This window comes from Cibotium barometz, chromosome 3 (assembly GCF_041138505.1).
Source record: "Cibotium barometz isolate CiBa-2024 chromosome 3, ASM4113850v1, whole genome shotgun sequence".
In the NCBI taxonomy this organism is placed as follows: domain Eukaryota; kingdom Viridiplantae; phylum Streptophyta; class Polypodiopsida; order Cyatheales; family Cibotiaceae; genus Cibotium; species Cibotium barometz.
Genome location: NC_141048.1, coordinates 68,050,730 through 68,068,828, shown reverse-complemented (window position 1 = coordinate 68,068,828; position 18,099 = coordinate 68,050,730). Strand labels below are relative to the sequence as shown.

General features: G+C 44.4%; 1 protein-coding gene across 2 annotated transcripts; it reads left to right on the top strand.

Moving 5' to 3' along the window:
* The first annotated feature begins 5,248 nt into the window (after positions 1 to 5,248).
* Positions 5,249 to 9,416, top strand: LOC147640451 (pentatricopeptide repeat-containing protein At4g39530-like). 2 transcript variants are annotated; one of them, XM_086780730.1, is made up of 2 exons: positions 5,249 to 5,506; positions 5,813 to 9,416. In XM_086780730.1, the coding sequence occupies exon 2, from the start codon at positions 5,847 to 5,849 to the stop codon at positions 9,021 to 9,023; it is 3,177 nt and encodes a 1,058-aa protein (XP_086636856.1). In that variant the 5' UTR covers positions 5,249 to 5,506; positions 5,813 to 5,846; the 3' UTR covers positions 9,024 to 9,416. The 2 variants fall into 2 exon arrangements, with proteins under 2 accessions (XP_086636856.1, XP_086636863.1); XM_086780737.1 differs by having other exon boundaries at positions 5,362 to 5,517.
* Positions 9,417 to 18,099: the final 8,683 nt, after the last annotated feature.

Sequence of the window (18,099 nt, the reverse complement as noted above, 5' to 3'; positions counted from 1 at the left end):
ACTCGCCTCCTTCAGGATACTGCCCTTCGCACGGCTGCTGCGCTGCCTTCCACGCTTTTACTTAGACGCTTGCCACCTTCTTCAGCTCTACGTCTTCCGCCTCACACAGCTACTGCTGCGCCCACAGCCACTTCTGTCAGGTTGCTTCATTGTACGCCTACCACAGCCCGCCTTAGCTTTCAGCCGGCCACCCAACACCTTCACCTTCACTTTCAGCCGGCCGCCCAACAGCTACAAGGTATAAGCCGGCCACCCAACAGCTACAGCGCTTCTGCGAATAAATATATATATATATATATGCGCCTCCCACAGCTACTTCTGTCAGGTTGCAGTGTGTTAGTTGATTAGTGAAAAAAAAAGTATGCCAAAAAATACAAAAACAGAACTCTTAATCTTAATTAATGGCGGGATTACTCAACCGCAATGGGATTTTAATTTTTTTGCTTCTAATCAAAAAACAGAAAACACACAAGGTGCCCTTGAGATCACACACTCAATGCCCTTGCAAACTCTACTCTAATCTACCCTAATCCATGATTTTGCAATCAATGGAGCACTTAGTAAGAAGTAATGGTTAACACCCTTCACTAACTTAGGTGTGCGTTCCCCGGCAGCAGCGGCGCCATTGTTTGGGACATCATAGCATAGCGGAGGCTACACTCCAACCCACACACTTTGTCAATCCGTGAATGCAACCCGGTTAGCGCATAGAGGCTATCCCGAATGGGAGAAGATTAGTTAACCACACACTAATGACTTCTAGTCCTACTCAATCCTTCTTCAACACTCAAGCAATCAATCTAACATAATCAAAGCATCAAGATTAGGCTACACTTAAGCATAAAAATGCAACTTATGCAAAGAACCTAACATGCAAAGAGCTATCACACAAGCCTCAACTACACATCATTTCATGCACAAGCTTCATCACATACACTCTACAATTCACAAATCAGATTTTAGCATCAAAACATCATTAAGAAATCTAGATTAGCAAGTGTGTAGACCATAACCTCATATCATTGAAAATGTAGAGAATAGAGAGTACAAGATTGAAGCAAGAATGGAGATGGAGAGCCTTGGGAGAGCACATGAGATGGAGCTATGAAGCAAGCTCTCTCTATGAGCCTCTCAACCAAATGACCAAAGAGTCCTTTAGCTCTCAAATGAGCCACTTTTTATACAAAAACAGTTCCCATGTGGGATTATTGTCAAGCCCTCTCCCACATTCATCTACAACTTGGAACTCTTTACAAGAGCCCTAAGTGTCTTTTTTGTTGCATCCGTGCATTGATCTTCATTTGTCAAGCAACACCTCCTATCCCACCTTGAGGTCTATCCCACCTTGAGGTCTTCAACCAAATCTGTTAGGCATTTAAAGATTTATATGATGTAACAAAGGTCCATATCTTTGGACTAAACCTTGAAGGCAATACTTGGACCCTCGGCACAAAGGCACTTTCAAAGCAGTGAGACAGGCCTTAACTCTTGGATTTGCACCATACGGGCCCAAATGGAGTCCCGTTATCCAATTGTTCCACCTAGAAAAAAGGACAAAGGAAACCTTACGTGACTACAGTGCACACATTAAGTACCTCGATTCACATTGCAAAGAAAGGGAAAGATTGAGTGACAAGCAATTAATGGACCGTTTCTTCTTGGGTTTGCACAATCCAACGCTTCACGACCATTTGTTAGTGAAGGACCCGTTAACCTTTGCTCAATCGATGACAATATACAAGAAAGCGATTCCATACGATTGGCCACCAAGCCAATGACAACCCAAATCCCATTTGTAACATTACCCTCATCTCCACCTAGGCACCATGCATTAATGGTGGCATCTCCCCTAACCCCCCACTCGTACGTAGAGCCACCACGATTGTCTACAGTGCCCATCTTTCCATTTCAACCATTGTCTCTCATAACAAGTCCCATTTGATCATGGAAAGATCAAAACCTGGTCCATTGCCAAGCCCATGGAGCCCATAGGTGCAACTATTCTTTACTACACTACAGGTGGCCCACCCTACTTTTGATAAGATGGAGGGTGATAAGGCTCTTGATTTTATTGAGATGAGCTAGAAAGGTAGGACTACATAGACAAGCATGGGAAGTTGGGAGGGTTAGGCCGTGGAGGTCCCAGGGAAGGAGCTTGCAAGGATCCTGAGCATGCCAACAAGGATCCTGAGCATGCCAACAAGGGTCCAGAAGAAGGGGACAAAGAGCTACCCTTAGCCATATTTACAAATGAGAAACTGAAAGCCTCCCAAGGAGAGAAAGATGACAAGCCCCAAGGGATGGGTTTCCCATACGTAAATGCTGAAGCTTTTAAGGAACCATCACAGCCATTGTAGGTAAGAAGCAAGTCATAAGAAGGAGATGAGGTCCCATCCAAAATATATCAGAGAACCACACCATTGCTATGGGTGCATGACCCCATGCCTGACAATTTGAATCCCACCAATTTATTTTTTGAAGCAGAAGAGAGAGTGCAAGAGGAGATTCCTAACAACCTTTCCACCTGCCAAGCAATCCACAATATGATGAAGCCATTTATAGGCTAGCAAGGAATCTCCCTTCTTGTTGAGAGTTGATCCATGGTATATCCACATGCTCGAGGTCCTACTCATGCAGTTCTACCTCGAGCAACCCTTCAAGCAATAGCTATAGAGCATTCCCATCAAAGAGCACAAAGGATATAGGTGGTGTGGCCAGACGACAACAAAGCATTTAATTGTGTGGAGATGAAGAACCAACCTAAGTGGTGGCTCCTGCTACTTTCGCATTTAATAATGTGAAGATGAAGAACTAGCCCAATGGCCATTCCACTACCTTCGCAATCTAGATTGCTGGGCCACATACTATGTTGCACCAGTGAATCAATGTATAAATCCCATGTATATGCCATTGCGCAAGCGCATAAGGTGGAAGGAGTACGAGGCCAAAAAGAAGATCAACCCTCTCCTCCATAAATTCCTTGAATTTAAATCTTTGCCATTCAGCATGATCCCCATGGAAGAATGGATATGCGGGTTGATAGCATAATTTATTACTTCATATGAAGATTCCCCAAGTGTTTCCATCCAAGCCGCCCATCAAGTTTCTCGACACCATTTGCATTTGCTTTTACAAGATAGGATATTAAGGAAGAGAAGAGCCCCATGCAATGACACAAACATGATGAATTACATGTGCAGGGCCTTGCCTTTAACATTAACCTCACGCCCATACCACCAAATCTATAGGTTTTTTGTGCACATCCAAATTTTGAAAGCATTTAGGATGTGGGCATTCAAAGAGATATTCTCATCCAAGTTCATCCTTTTTGGCTACAACTTGTGTTCACCCACAACAATGGGAAGCTAGTCTAATGTCTAAAGGTGGTGCAACTTCCATACAATGATAATCTAAAGATCCTCTCATCGACATGCCCATTATTCATAGCATTTGAGGACAACAGAAGCAAGTCTAGGCCGGGGAGGGGGGGTTGTTAACTCTTTTTCATATATCCAAAATTCTTGCCTCTAGCCTAGGATATGCTCACATTATGAATTACAAGGGGACTAATGACGTATCAATAGCTAGCCATAAGCCTTGTATATATGGTTAAAGATAGGCATGGGAACCACTTAAGTTGGGCGACTGGCAAAGCCCATTTGTATATATACAACTTTTGATAATGTGAATGGGGAATTCAATTTTTTCTTAAGTCCATTTTCATCTTCTCTTGAGCTCTTATGTTCTTGCTTGCTTGATTGTAGAGTGCATGCTTGTGTATGTGGATGGAATGTATTGCACGTGGATGCTTGCTTGCTTGAGTGAGAGTGTGATTGAGCATGATTGGTGGTTCAAGTTTTTTAGCTTAACTATTACTTTTTGGAAGAATTACTTAGTTGATTTGAGAGTAGAGGAAGGGAACAAACAAGAGGGATTAACACACCTCTTGGCCTCTTTAGCCTCTCTAATAAGAACTTCCATGATCCAAGATAAGTGGTCTAACCACTAGCACTATGGTTCCTTGCTAGAGAGCAACAAGGTTCTTAACTTGAACAAATGGCACCTAGTCCCTTGCTAGAGAGCAAGAAGGTTCTCGACATGAACAAATGGCACCACTCCTAGAAGAGGGATTGACACACCTCTTGGCCTCTTCTGGGAGAGGCACCATTTGTTCATGTCAAGAACCTTGTTTCTCACTAGCAAGGAACCATAGTGCTAGTGGTTAGACCACTTGTGTTGGATCATGAAAATCCTTATTAGAGAGGCTAAAGAGGCCAAGAGGTATGTCAATCATCTTGTTTGAGCCCTTCCTCTACTCTCAAATCAACTAATAATCCTTCCAACACACTCAACACATTCCATCCACACACATGAGCATATAAGAGCTTAAGAGAAGAAGAAAGCTTTGCACTTGAGAAATGATTGAATTCTCCATTCACATTATCAAAAGTTGTATACATATAAATGGGCTTTGCTCGACTGTCTAACTTAAGTGGGTGCCAATTGGCTATCTCTACCCATATATACAAGGCTTATGGTTGGCTATTGATGATACATCATTGGGCCTTTGGCCATACATAATGTGAACATATCCTAGGCTAGAGATGAGGATTTTGGATCTATGAAAAAGAGTTAAGAAACCTTAAATCTTTAATATAGAGGCGATGATTTTGGACTTAACAAATTTAAATCTATTTTTTGTCATTAACTATTTAATACAATACAATGATTATACTCCTTATACCAATTTGTTTCATTTTATAGCTTGATTGGATCTTTAATTCTTTTGTCAAACATATTTTTGTTTTATTATGATTAGGTATGATTCAATAAACAAGGCAAATCTACTCCAAAACTTATAACTTATGGTGCCACCTCATTTCGTATGACCATAACAATAACTACTCAACCCGCACGTTGCTGCAGTATGTAAAAGACATTACGAAGCGAAACCCAGGAATAGAAGTCGGAATACAAAGGGTCAATCAAAGGGAATTTTTCCTCTTATTTTTTTAGAAAACCAGGATTTCTTTTTTCTCTCGTCTCCTTGTGATGGTTAATATGTAACTAGTACTCAATCCACGCGTTGCTTCAGTATGTAAAAGACATTAAGAAGCAAAACGCAAGAATTGAAGCAGGAGGGTCAAATTAGGAATGGAAACCGGAATACAGAGGGTCGAATCGATGAGATTTTTTCCTCTTATTTTTTAGAAATCCAAGATTTCTTTTTTCTCTCCTCTCATTGTGCCTTGGTTGGCCATGGTTAAGCCATGGTTAATATGTAATAATAAATAATAAATGATATTTCTTACACTAATTTAGCAACACCTATTTATTTAACTTATCTAAGGCTTCAAACCCCCCTTTCGCAAAAAATATCAACGGGTTTCCAAGAGAAGCCGAACTTGCTTGCAAGCAAACAGCACACTCCGGGCCATTGAGACGACCTTGGATGCTCCCAAATTGAAGAGTAATCTGGAAGTTTAACGGCACCAACAAATTATCAGTAAGCTTTAAGTACAGCCCTTTATTTCTCATATCATTTGCCCGTTACCTTAATTTTAAATTTAATCCCCTACCCGCATTATTTTTGTAAGCCTCTAGCTTGGTGATTATGATTATGATTATGATGATATGCCTGGGTGTGCTTCTAGCTTATCAATTATGTATGCGCATGTTGTCCATTCACATACGAGCTTTTAAGATGTACCATGTATGATGCTGTAGCATCCACGGTCATATTATGTATGTGTGTGTAAGGGAAGCAGCTGCAATGCATGAATGATGGGTTCTGCCAATGATATTGTTACAGGCATGTGTGAAGGTAAGGAATCTTAAAGCAAGGAATGAGCAGCGTCAAAGGGCCCATGCATTATGCATGGTTAAGCTGTGCAAATCTTGGCGTGCTTGAGCAGGTAGGAGAGCGTGTGCACGATGGTAAACCCAGTGTAAGCTATGGAGTGCAATTAAGGCATGGGTGCAATGGCAAGCCCAACTTAAGCTATGGAGTCCAACTAGAGCAAGGGCACAATTGCAAACTAAATTTAAGCTATGGAATAGAATCAGACTATGGGCACAATGGCAAACCCAAGTTAACTGATAGATTACAAGTAGAGGACGGGGACAACGACAAACCCAATTCAAACTATGGAGTACAATATGGACACAATGGCAAACCCGATTCATCGGATCCTTCAAGCTCCTCAGGAGTTGCTGAGCTTGCAAATGCGTTTGCTTCCTTGCTACAGAACACTGATCCTTCGATGGAAGATTTCGTCTCCATTTTGCATGAAAACAGAAAACTTAAGAACCTAGCATATGCCAAGACTCTGCATGTGCATATATGTGAATTTGGGCTCGAAGATGCTAGTGCACTAGGGAATTATCTTGTCCCTATGTATGTAGGATGTGGAAGTGTTGCTGATGCTCATCAAGTCTTCTGCAAACTGGCTCACGCAAATGAGTACTCGTGGAGTGCCCTCGCCCAAGGCTACGTTGAATGTGGTGAACTACATCATGCCATCGACCTGTGCCAAAACCAGCAGGTGATTTCCAGTAACTTCATGCTCACTGCCCTCCTGAAAGCTTGTGCCAAGCTAAAATGTGTGGAAAAAGGCAAAGAACTGCACATTGGGATTGTCAAACAAGGCAATGAAGGTGACCTTTTTGTTGGTAACAGTTTGGTGGATATGTATGCCAAGTGTGGCTCCCTTATAGAAGCACGAGAAGTGTTTGAGAAGCTGCCAGTCCATGATGTGGTTTCCTGGACTGCACTGATTGCAGGGTACGTGGAATATGGGTTTTCTGAAAAAGCATTGAACTGTTTGGATCTGATGCAGTTAGAGTCGGTGCCTCCAAACGCTGTCACGTATGTTTGCAGCTTGAAAGCTTGCAGCAGCATAGGAGCCATAGACAGGGGTCGAGATATACATACAAAGATTGTCAAAGATAGTTTTGAAACCGACCGGCAGGTGAGCAACACCTTGGTGGATATGTATGTCAAATTTGCCTTACTTGAAGATGCAAAGAAAGTGTTTGATAGTTTGCCAGTGCGAGATGTGGTCTCATGGACTGCATTAATGAGAGGGTATGCTGAGCATGGGATTGGTGTAGCAGCATTGATTAGCCTAGAAAAGATGAAACTAGAGGGCGTGTCTCCAAATGCTGTCACGTTTTCTTGCATCCTGAAGGCATGTAGGAACATGAGAGCTATAGATAAGGGATATAACGTCCATTCTGAGATTGTCAAAGAGGGATATGATAGTAATCTTTATGTTGGCACCACATTGTTGGATATGTATGCTGAATGTGGCTCACTTGCAGACGCCCGGCAAGTCTTTGACAAGCTGCCAGTTCGAAGTGCAGTTTCATGGAATGCACTCATCGCGGCGTATGCTGAATCGGGTCTTGGAGAAGAAGCACTGAAGTGTTTTGAGCAGATGCAATTAGAGGGTATGCCTCAGGATGCTGTCACATTTATTTTCAGCTTGAGGGCTTCTGCCAGCACAGGATCCATAGCCAGGGGCCAATTAGTACACTGTGAACTTGCTAAAGAAGGGTTTGAGAATGATTCTTTTGTTGGCAGCATGTTGGTGGATATGTATGCCAAATGTGGTTTCCTTCTGGAAGCATGGGAAGTTTTTGACCAGCTTCCCATTAGAGATGTCGTATCGTGGACTGCAATAATTGGAGGTTATGCTGAGTGGGGATTTCACGAAAGAGCACTGGACTGTTTCAAGCATATGCAATTGGAGGACGTGTCACCAAATGCTTTCACATATGTTTCTGGCTTGAAAGCTTGTGGTAGCATTAAAGACGTAGACAAGGGCATTGAGTTACACAGTGGGGTTGTCAAACAGGGACTTGAAAAGGATGTCTTTATTTGCAATGCTTTAGTGGATATGTATTCTCAGTGTGGTGGTCTATTGGAAGCCCAAGGGGTGTTTGAAACCTTGCCGAATCAAGATGTTGTCTCATGGAACATACTTATTGGAGGGTACGCTGACCATGGGCTCGGTGATGACGCACTGAACTGTTTGGACTTGATGCAAGAGGAGGGTGTGCCTGCCAATGCTGTCACATATATTTGCAGCTTAAAAGCCTGTGGCAGCTTAAGAGACCTAGATAGGGGCCAGGAAATGCACACCAAGATTGTTAAAGAGGAATTGGAGGGAGAGATTTTTGTTGGCAATAGTTTGGTGGACATGTACGCCAAATGTGGCTCGCTGGTGGGGGCACGGCATGTGTTTGAGGAGTTACCAGTTCGAGATGTCGTCTCATGGAATGCACTTATCGCAGGGTATGTGGATCGTGGATTTGGTGCAGAAGCTCTAAATTGTTTGGAACAGATGGAATTGGAAGATGGCGTGTTTCCAAACTCTGTCACCTATGTCTGCACTTTGAAAGCTTGTAGCAACATAGGAGCCATAGACAGGGGCTACAGATTACATGCCAAAATTGTGCAAGAGGGGTTTGAAGAAGATTCTTTTGTAGGCACTACTTTAGTGGGTATGTATGCTAGTTGTGGCTTTTTTTCTGAAGCAAAAGAAGTGTTTTATGAGCTGCCAGTTCGAGATGTTGTCTCCTGGACTGCACTGATGGCCGGGTATGCTGATTGTGGGCTTGGTGAGGAGGTGCTCAAAAATCTGCAGCAAATGCAACTGGAGGGTGTGCCTCCTAATGTTGTAACTTTTGTTTGCAGCTTGAAAGCCTGTGGTGGTGCAGGAGCCAAAGGCAGGGCCCGTGAATTACAATCTGAAATTGTAAAAAGGGGTTTTGATAGAGATACTTCTCTTGCTTATACTGTGGTGGAAACATATGTGAAATATGGTTCCCTTGCAGAAGCACGGGCAGTGTTTGACAAGCTACCAGTTCAGGATGAAGGGTTCTGGGCGGCGACAGTAGCTGCAAATGCTGACCATGGATTTGGTGAGGAAGTTCCCACTTCGTCAGATCAAGCATGTCCAGAGAGAATGTCTTTGAATGCTGCTGGGAGTTGTCCTGCATATTCTGAAAGCTTGTGACACTGGGGGATATGAGTAATGCAAGATGAGATTGTTACCATTAGGTGTTTAAAATGGCTATTTTTCTAAACGAAAACTGCTTGCAGAGTGTATGCTGGCTGTGGGGGGGAAAACTTGTGTGCAATGGTGGACTCGAGGGCAGTGAAGTGAAGACTATTATGTTTGGGGTAAAAGTTACACTTTGCATAAAGAGAGTCATGTTTGTTGAAAGAATGAGATGAAAATGCAAGCAAGATGGATCCCATTGTTTAGTCTTCGTGCTTGGAATCTTCTGGAAAGGATACTATATGCCAAGGATGGCATTTTTGTAACTATTGTAACTCCACCGGTCGGTGTGGAATGCTTGGTTGAACACAATGCTAATCAATACACTTAACTACATTGAGATTTAATGGACAACAAGCACAATACAAGATGTAATTTGCTGAATTGACAAGAGATGCACAATGAGCCAAAACGGTTGGCCCCTCTCTCAAATAATGTTTATTGATCTTGGGAGAACGAAGTACATATTGTCATGACATTTTTGACGAGATTTCCATACCAATGCATATGAATATAGTATTGCAAACAATATCGTTGTTAATGGAGATCTGCAGCTCACACTACCCTCTCAAGTGTCCATGTTTCCTATCATCTGCTCTCTATTGTTGCAATGCACGGTATAAATAATTTGCAAGAGAGCACGTAGGACAAGAGCACACTACACAGGGTATGTGAACATGCAGTCCTGCTCCTCTCTCCTACTACTTGCTTCCATAATTGAGTATTAAAGCTTTCCAATTGCAAGATGACAACAGAAGTCTTCACGATGGATGCGTCTGGAGTATTGAAACCTTCAATCTGTCGTGATCCTTTGTGACAAAAGTCTTCAAGTGGATGAAGAGAACCATGAGAAAGCTTTCCCTATCGTTCAACTTAGAAAGGAAGGTTGAAATTAGGGTTTTTCAGTCAAAAGACCAAAAATTACAACAAATATTAGAGTTGTTTTGTTGAATTTTAATCAATGGAAGTCTATAGGAGAGTAAATACCACTTGGAAACACTCTTTGAAGCTTGGAAAACACACTAGTATGCTTGGATATGGTGTTGGGAAGAAGAAAGTACAAAAAATATAGACAAGAGGCCTTATGAAGAGAGGCGCCAACTTCTAGAGAGAGAAGGAAAAGAGAGATGATGATATGTCCACCTTAGGTGTCAGATAGAGAGAAAAAGTGACTTGTGGTGCAACACATGGTTGATTTGCTCTCTTTGAACAAAGGGGATAAGGTTTGGGTGGTGAGCATTGAGCTTTGTCCACCTCGAGACATCAATGTGCGAACACAGGGTTGGTTATAATTTATGAGTGAGTTTTGGTTACCCAAAACTTAATAAAGTGTGTACACACTCACTTATAAATTAATGCTAGATTCTAAGGCTAGGTTTTGATCAATACTTATCACCTGTCACATGCCACATAACCATGTCAGTAGACAGTTTCACACGCATGGTTCACGGGTGGGTGTCTCCATACTTGGAACTACACATTGGTCGAGCAAGCATAAAAAACAGCATATAAAATGCAATTTGCAAGCAAGCACATGAGATGCTACGCAATGCAACATTGGTATGAACAATCCCCGTTTGTGAGACTATACCAAAGTAGATGTGTTCCAAGCAAGTACACGAGGTATTAGATCCAATGAAACACCAATCCTCCAGGCATTTCCGGGCATGTATACACAACACAAGTCCAAACAGTCCATAGTTTCGCATGAGTGGCATCAATCCCTGGCATATGTAAGTCTCATGGACGCCAGTCCAATGTATATACATAATGAGAAAGCACAGGTGGACCAATTGGGTGGCCAAATGGTGACAACTACTAAGCACTATAATTGCAAGCTTGGTCTACTTGGTCTAGTAGGTTCACATCAATGGTGCTTCAGCACGTTATTAGTGTGGCAAGGTGATATGCAGACCTCTCAAAATGCATACGCAACAATGAATATATAAAATGTAGACCTTTCAAATGCATATGCATGCTTCTTAACAAAGAGCTTAAAAATTGACTAAGTTGCACCATTTTCGCAAAGTTGAAAGATGTCTCTATGCAAAGGGACATGGTTAGATCATGATTATGCACAGTGAACAAAGTGCTTAACGATCCTTAACACATGAAGGATATGTCTTATATGAACATGAAAGAAGCCAGGGTAGATCTGGTATACTTGTGTTATGTGCAAGAGTTTATGAGAGACAAGAGAGCAGCGGAACACAAAACACACACCCCCAACAAGTAGACTTCAGCCTATTGTATGTTTCATGTACAAGAAACATAGGTTACAACTGAATGTTTTCAAGTACAAAATGAACTCAAAGTAGATCTCCCTGATCTCAGCCTAATGGTGCTGCAAACTCGTTTCACATTGACACGCTGCAGATCTCGACCAGCTTTTCTGCGTTTGTGAGAATCGTTCCTTAGCAATAGAACTCCTTGAGCACTAGAGATGGGAAACACGGTCCCAAAACGTCTTTTACATAGGGGGTGAGGGCAGGCCGCCCTGTAGGTTTGCTACCTGCTGCTTGACTGGCCCAGGCTGTCAGACAGCCTGTCTGGCTGCCTTGCGGTGGGCTGCTGCCCAGGACTCCATCATCCACCAACTCAGGCTCGTTCTCATTCAATGCAGCACTTAGCTCTGGCTCATGGTACTTAACAAGATTGTTCGAATGAACCACGGACGCATTTTCTAGTTGCTCGGTAACCCCAGCTTAATTGAACTGTTGCTTCCAGATCTTCAAGTACACCTAATCTCCTTCCTTGAAAGTGCTCTCCTCTCAATGCTTGTCAACTTTGTGGACCTGTTTCATCTGTGCCTCCTGTAACTCTTCACGGACTTGTCACAACATTTGGTCCATTTCCTCTACACCTGATCCACACAATAGTCTCTCGTGGAAGCCTCAAGAGCTTTGGTCATTGGATTGATGGCCAGATGACCATAAAAAACCTCAAAGGGAGTCTTCTTCATTGATTTCTGTATTGTCTTGAGAGCTCTGGTCATTGGATTAACGGCACAACCTCAAAGCAAGTCTTCTTCATTGATTTTTTTATTGTGTCGTTGGTGGCATGCTCCACCAACGGTAAAAACTTATCCCAAATAGTACAACGCTCATGACAATATTATCGAAGCATGGTGATCATTGTCTTGTTCATGCTTGGCGTCGGTGAGTCTCTTTGGGCGTGGGAAGGATCTTTCAGGTGCCCATGAGGGGTAAATAGGGTTGGGAGGTTAGTTTGGCTAGGTGCTAACCGAGAAATGATTCAAAAGGAAGTCGTCCACACAGCTTGGTGCAATGGGCACCATGCGAACACTAGACGATGGGTCCGTACCATGGACTAGGTTTGTGTCCGTCATGGTCCCCCCATCCATAGATATATATATTGATATCTGCAAGATCAAAGGGAGTAAGAGTAAGCTATGCTAGCTTGAAGGTATCTATGGTGTGCCTGTGAGAGAGTAGCGAGTGCAAGGAGAGAAGTGGAGGTTCAAGCCATGGAGATGGTGTTGAGAGCGAGAGAGAGAGAGAGTGAAAGATGTGATGAACTCAAATGGAGAAAACGAGAGATAGTAATTGCACGCAACAATGATGATTGATTGAGCATAGAGTACAATGCTTGTTGTAGACTAAAGACCTTATCTTTGACCCGTAATAATCACACACACAAGTAGGCTAAGTACACATGGCATACTTATTCTATCCCAACTAAGGGTGGATTCACACACATAAGCACACAAAACACAGAAGTGAGTGTTCATAACCTTTTTAGGGGCTGTTCATGCACACAAGCAAGTACACACACGAAAGCTCCAACATACCCAACAAACCCCCCTTCGGAGCGAAGGTGGAGTGACTTGAGATAACCTTCATCATGCTCTATGGCCTCCGGACTGCACCATGTCTAGAACTAAACACGTTCTCTATGCCAACTCAGAGGCTTATGTTTGAGCATGATTCAGAGGCTTAACCAAGCACATGAGTCTTACATATAAGCATGATCAGAGGCTCCAAGTCTAAGCATGGTCTAGAGGACCGAGGAACCAACATCCTAGAAATGCCCTTCCAAGCCTAATTTGTGGGAGCTCCACCCCTAGCAACATACATTAGTTTACCCAATGAACAACCCTCCCTTGCTCTAGGCAATGTATGACAGAAAATGATGGAGCCTTTTATAAAACAAGGTGTTACAAACATATAAAAGAGAAAACACACGCAAGGTTTATTTAATTAAGATTTCTGGGGACATCCCAGGTAGAGAACCCTTGACACTAAACACAAAAAAAATTAAACGAAAATGTGAAAAATGTTGAGGAAGAAGATTCCCCCCTCGTTCGGAAGAGTGTCGATGACGAGATGCCTGCGGCGTTTCCATGCTACCGCTCCAAGCTCATCTTATGGCAGCACTCGTGCTAGTGCTTCAAGTTATGGTCCCCCCTAATCTTCCCAAAGCCTTGGCACCACTGGCACCGCACTAAGCTAGGGCAGTACCCATTCTGCACCCAGCTATGGAAATACTGCAAGCTCTAGCAACGCTCAGACAGCTCTGATACCATATGAAAGCTCCCCAACAGTATATGGAAGGGCTTTTGATGTTGAGGGTAAGAATGGAACCTCCCAGGGAGGTGATCTACAGCAAAGAGAGAAAGAAAGAGGAAAGAAACCACCTAAGGGGATAGTAATTGGCAAGCTAGAAAGGGACTCGATGACCCTGAAGCGTCAACAAGCATTGAATTATAGGTCTAACTGAGGATGAGGCCTTTGGCCTAAACAGATAGGGGTGCCAAGTCATCAACAAAGGGAGCATCTTCAGACACCTAGTCCTGTGTCCAGCAAACAAGCTGATGGAATGGTATTTGCAGAAATTGTGTCAAGTAAGTAGATGGGACAATATTATGCTTCCCTTGCATACTAGAGCTAAATTCATCAACTCCATCCTTCTAGCCTTTCTATATTTCTTTAACCCCTTGTTAGATTTTAAGAAATGCCATTGTGTCTTAAACTGTTGACTCCCTATCAAAAGTTCCTATGGAGAAACAGGGTGAACCAGAGAGCTAGCCACCTGGGATAAAATTTATCTCCCCAAGGCCTTGGGTGGGTTAGGCATCTTGCACATACAGATTCACACAGGCTAGGAGAGCCGCCTTTCTAGTTGAATGTATTCTCAACAGGACCAGATTTGGGTTCATATGTTGATGGAGTGCGTAGAAGACTCTGCAGTGGAGACTCATGGTAAGTGACATGGTGTCTGTGGGGTTGAGAAGTTGTTTTCTTTGGTCCTAGTCACGTGCAGGTCTTCTCCCTTTGTCTCCTCCTTGGTCAAAGTTGGGAATCAGTGCTGGGCACCTTAACTTGGAATTGGTCCACTAGAGTCATAGGAAACCATGTGCTTTTTAACCATATCTGGTGGTCACATACCCCCAATACTTTGTGTACACACAGCTTGGGGGGAGTGTGAGTAAGAGTAGGGACAGTAGGATGCTGGGCACTTTGATTTGATGATGTATATATAGTAGCTTTCATGTGTGTTGAGTTTATCATGAAATGAGGGTAGCTGGATGTAAATCTTGTTGTACTATAATCTTGATTATGGTTTAGCATCACTTGAGGAGACATATATATTCAGCCCCCTGTATATATATGTGTGTGTGTATGTATATATATGTTACCAAAAAAATAAAAAAGGAAAAAAAAGAATACCAAAAAAATAAAAAAGGAAAAAAAAGAAGGGAACTCGATGAAGAAGAGGTTAAAAGCACATCACCTAGGGAGTGAGGCATGCACCATGAACCACGTTTGCATCCACCATGCTCCCCCCCCCATCCAGAGATGTACCTAGAAGGGCTGCTGATGTTGAGGATAAGGAACATCATCACCTAGGGACGTGACCTTTGTGGACAAGGGTAAAAAATAAGCACCACACCTAGGGAGGCCACCTAGGGAGGCAGCAAGAACATGGGTATGTTAGAAGTCATCTCCTGTCTATTTTATACACCAGGGCCTTTGTTGTGGGTGTGCCCGCCCTTATGAGGTGTTTTCTCATTTTTCCCCACTCTCCGTTTTTTTTCTCCTATTTTTTCCCATTTTTCTGTGGCTTGGGAGGCAGCCCTGAGTTGGCAGGAGGATCCAGTCGTTGGCCGACTGCATTAGCATGTGTGTGTTCCCATTCTGGAGTTGGCCGACTGAACTGGATAGGTCGTGGACCCTCAGTGCTGGCCGACTGCTGTTGCAGGTCGTGGATGTCCAGTCGGCTGCCTCACAACTGGCCGACTTGCTGCATATGCTGGTCGTGGAGATTCAGGACTATTTTGGAGCTGGCCGACTGAACTGGACAGGTCGTGGACCCTCAGTGCTGGTTAACTGCTGTCAGTGCAGATCGTGGATGTCCAGTCGGCTGCCTCACAACTGGCCGACTGGCTGCATATGCTGGTCGTGGAGATTCAGGACGAGTCGGCTGCCTGTAGCACAGGCCGACTGGTATATGGGGCCATATAAATAGGCCCCCAGCCCCCCATTCCATTATGTATCATCTTCGGGATCTTCTTGTGTATATAGAGCAGAGTTACACACCTCTATCTCTCTCTCTTGTGCTGTGATTTTTTGCACTGCGTTTTGCTCTTGTGTTCCCAGATCTGTTCATCATCTTCGCTACGTATTCTGACATGGTATCAGAGCCTAGGCTCTAGATAGTTCTTGGGATTTGTGTGAGCAAGAGGGGGACTGCTGTGTTGCTGATTGGTGGACTTACGGGACTGTTCGAGAAGAGGAGAAGCAAGAGGACGGCGGGCTGATTTACTGGACAGCCACCTGCTGGTGTTAGTTCTTCTTTGTTCCGACCCACCCACCCTTTTCAGAGTACATCCCCGCAATGGCAGATCTGTTTGAGATGGCCGAGAGGCATGTGAAGATCTGGACACTCCCCATGTTCCCGGTGGACCGTCAGTTGGACGGGAGCAACTACGGCATATGGAAGGTTATGATGGAATCTGTTCTGGAGTCTTACGACCTCGCTGATTTCGTCATTGTTGGGGTTCCACGGCCGGAAGTAGAGGAAGGGGAGTTACCGTCGATCCGAAAGGACCGCGAGGCTCAGACACAGATGTGGGATCGTGTCAACGCTAGGGTTCGGATACTCGGGAGTGGATTCTAGACAGTGGTGCTTCCAGGCACATGACTCCTTCCCGTTCCGGTTTACAAGATCTCTGCAGGCTTTCTGGTCACATTCTTACTGGGGATACATCCACTATCCCAGTTCACAGTGAGGGCAGGATGGAGATAGTTCCCGATGGCAGAGGGGGGAAGCATTCCTCCCAGGTGTTGTATGTTCCGGCACTTGGTTTTCATCTGTTGTCAGTGCATCAGGTTTGCAAGACTCGCGTACGGGTGGAGTTTGATGAGCATTTTGTTGCTCTCCGGGACAAAGCAACAGGCCAGGTGGTTTGGGAAGGCGGAGTGGAGAATGGAGTTTACAAGCTTTCAGCACTCTCTCCCCCAGGTCCTCAGGTTTGTGATGAGTGGCAGTCTGGTATGGCCACTTAAGTGTGGATACGCTGCAGGTGCAGGCTTTCCGGGACCAGATGGTGGATAGCTTGCCAGTAGATGGCAGCAGTTGGCAGGAACTCTCCAGTACTGATGTTGGTGGTTCTTGTGTTCGTGAGTCAGAGGAAACTGAACAGGTCACTTATGCTCTGATGTCTCGTCGTATTCGGGACAAAGAACCTCCAGTAGATGAGGATGTTCTTTCCACGGGGACCTTTTGGGAAGCCAGGCAGGTGGCAACTGATTACTTGCAGAAGGAGGTGGCTTTGTGGTTCCGGATTCAGAGGGGGTAGTTGACAGGTTTCAGAAGGACTTGCGTGGTCTTCAGCAGGTTTCGAGGACTTGTTTGTGCACCGTAACAGGTGTTGATCCTTGTGAGTAGTGTGATGCCTCTTTGACTCAGAAGCAGAATGGTTCATTGATCTGGTTGATGGACACCAGATTGGACGGAAGCTTCCTGATGAGGCAGTTGAGCTCATGGTTGCGGATGACTCTTTGGGAGGCAGGATTGCGTTTCCTGTGGTTTCTGCGGCATGCGAAGGATCATGGATGGAGTCCGACTCCACGGTTGGAGTAACTCAGTTTGGGGAGGAGATCCGAACACAAGGAGATCTACTTCAGGCCCAGGAGCAGTTTTATGGAGCAGTAAGAGGCAGTCATCTTTTGCCTTGTCGAGGACAGAGGCAGAGTACCAGGCTGCTTGTGATGCTGCTTGTGAGGTGGTGAGGATGGAGAGGTTGCATTGCCGGTATGGGCTTCCACTAAAGGAACCCATGGTCATCCAAAGGCACTTTGTTCGTGAAGAGATCGTTGCTGATGACATCTTGCTAGAGTTCTGTTCGACGGAGGACAGTACGGTGGACCTCTTCACGAAGTCGCTATCTCAGGAGTTGCTCAAGCGGCACCCCAGCTCCCTGTGGTTGGTTTCACAGCCAGGAGCTGAGAGGGTCTATTTTATACACCAGGGCCTTTGTTGTGGGTGTGCCCGCCCTTATGAGGTGTTTTCTCATTTTTCCCCTCTCTTCGTATTTTTTTCCATTTTTCTGTGGCTTGGGAGGCAGCCTTGAGTTGGCAGGAGGATACAATTGCTGGCCGACTGCATCAGCATGTGTGTGTTCCCATTTTGGAGCTGGTCGACTGAACTAGACAGGTCGTGGACCCTCAGTGCTGGCCGACTGCTGTTGCAAGTCGTGGATGTCCAGTCGGCTGCCTCACAACTGGTCGACTGGCTGCATATGCTGGTCGTGGAGATTCAGGACCAGTCGGCTGCCTGTAGCACAGGCCGACTGGTATATGGGGCCATATAAATAGGCCCCCAGCCCCCCATTCCATTATGTATCATCTTCGGGATCTTCTTGTGTATATAGAGCAGAGTTACACGCCTCTCTCTCTCTCTCTTTTGTGCTGTGATTTTCTGCACTGCGTTTTGCTCTTGTGTTCCCAGATCTGGTCATCATCTCCGCTGCGTATTCTGACAGGGTAATCCTTGGGGCTAGAAAAGA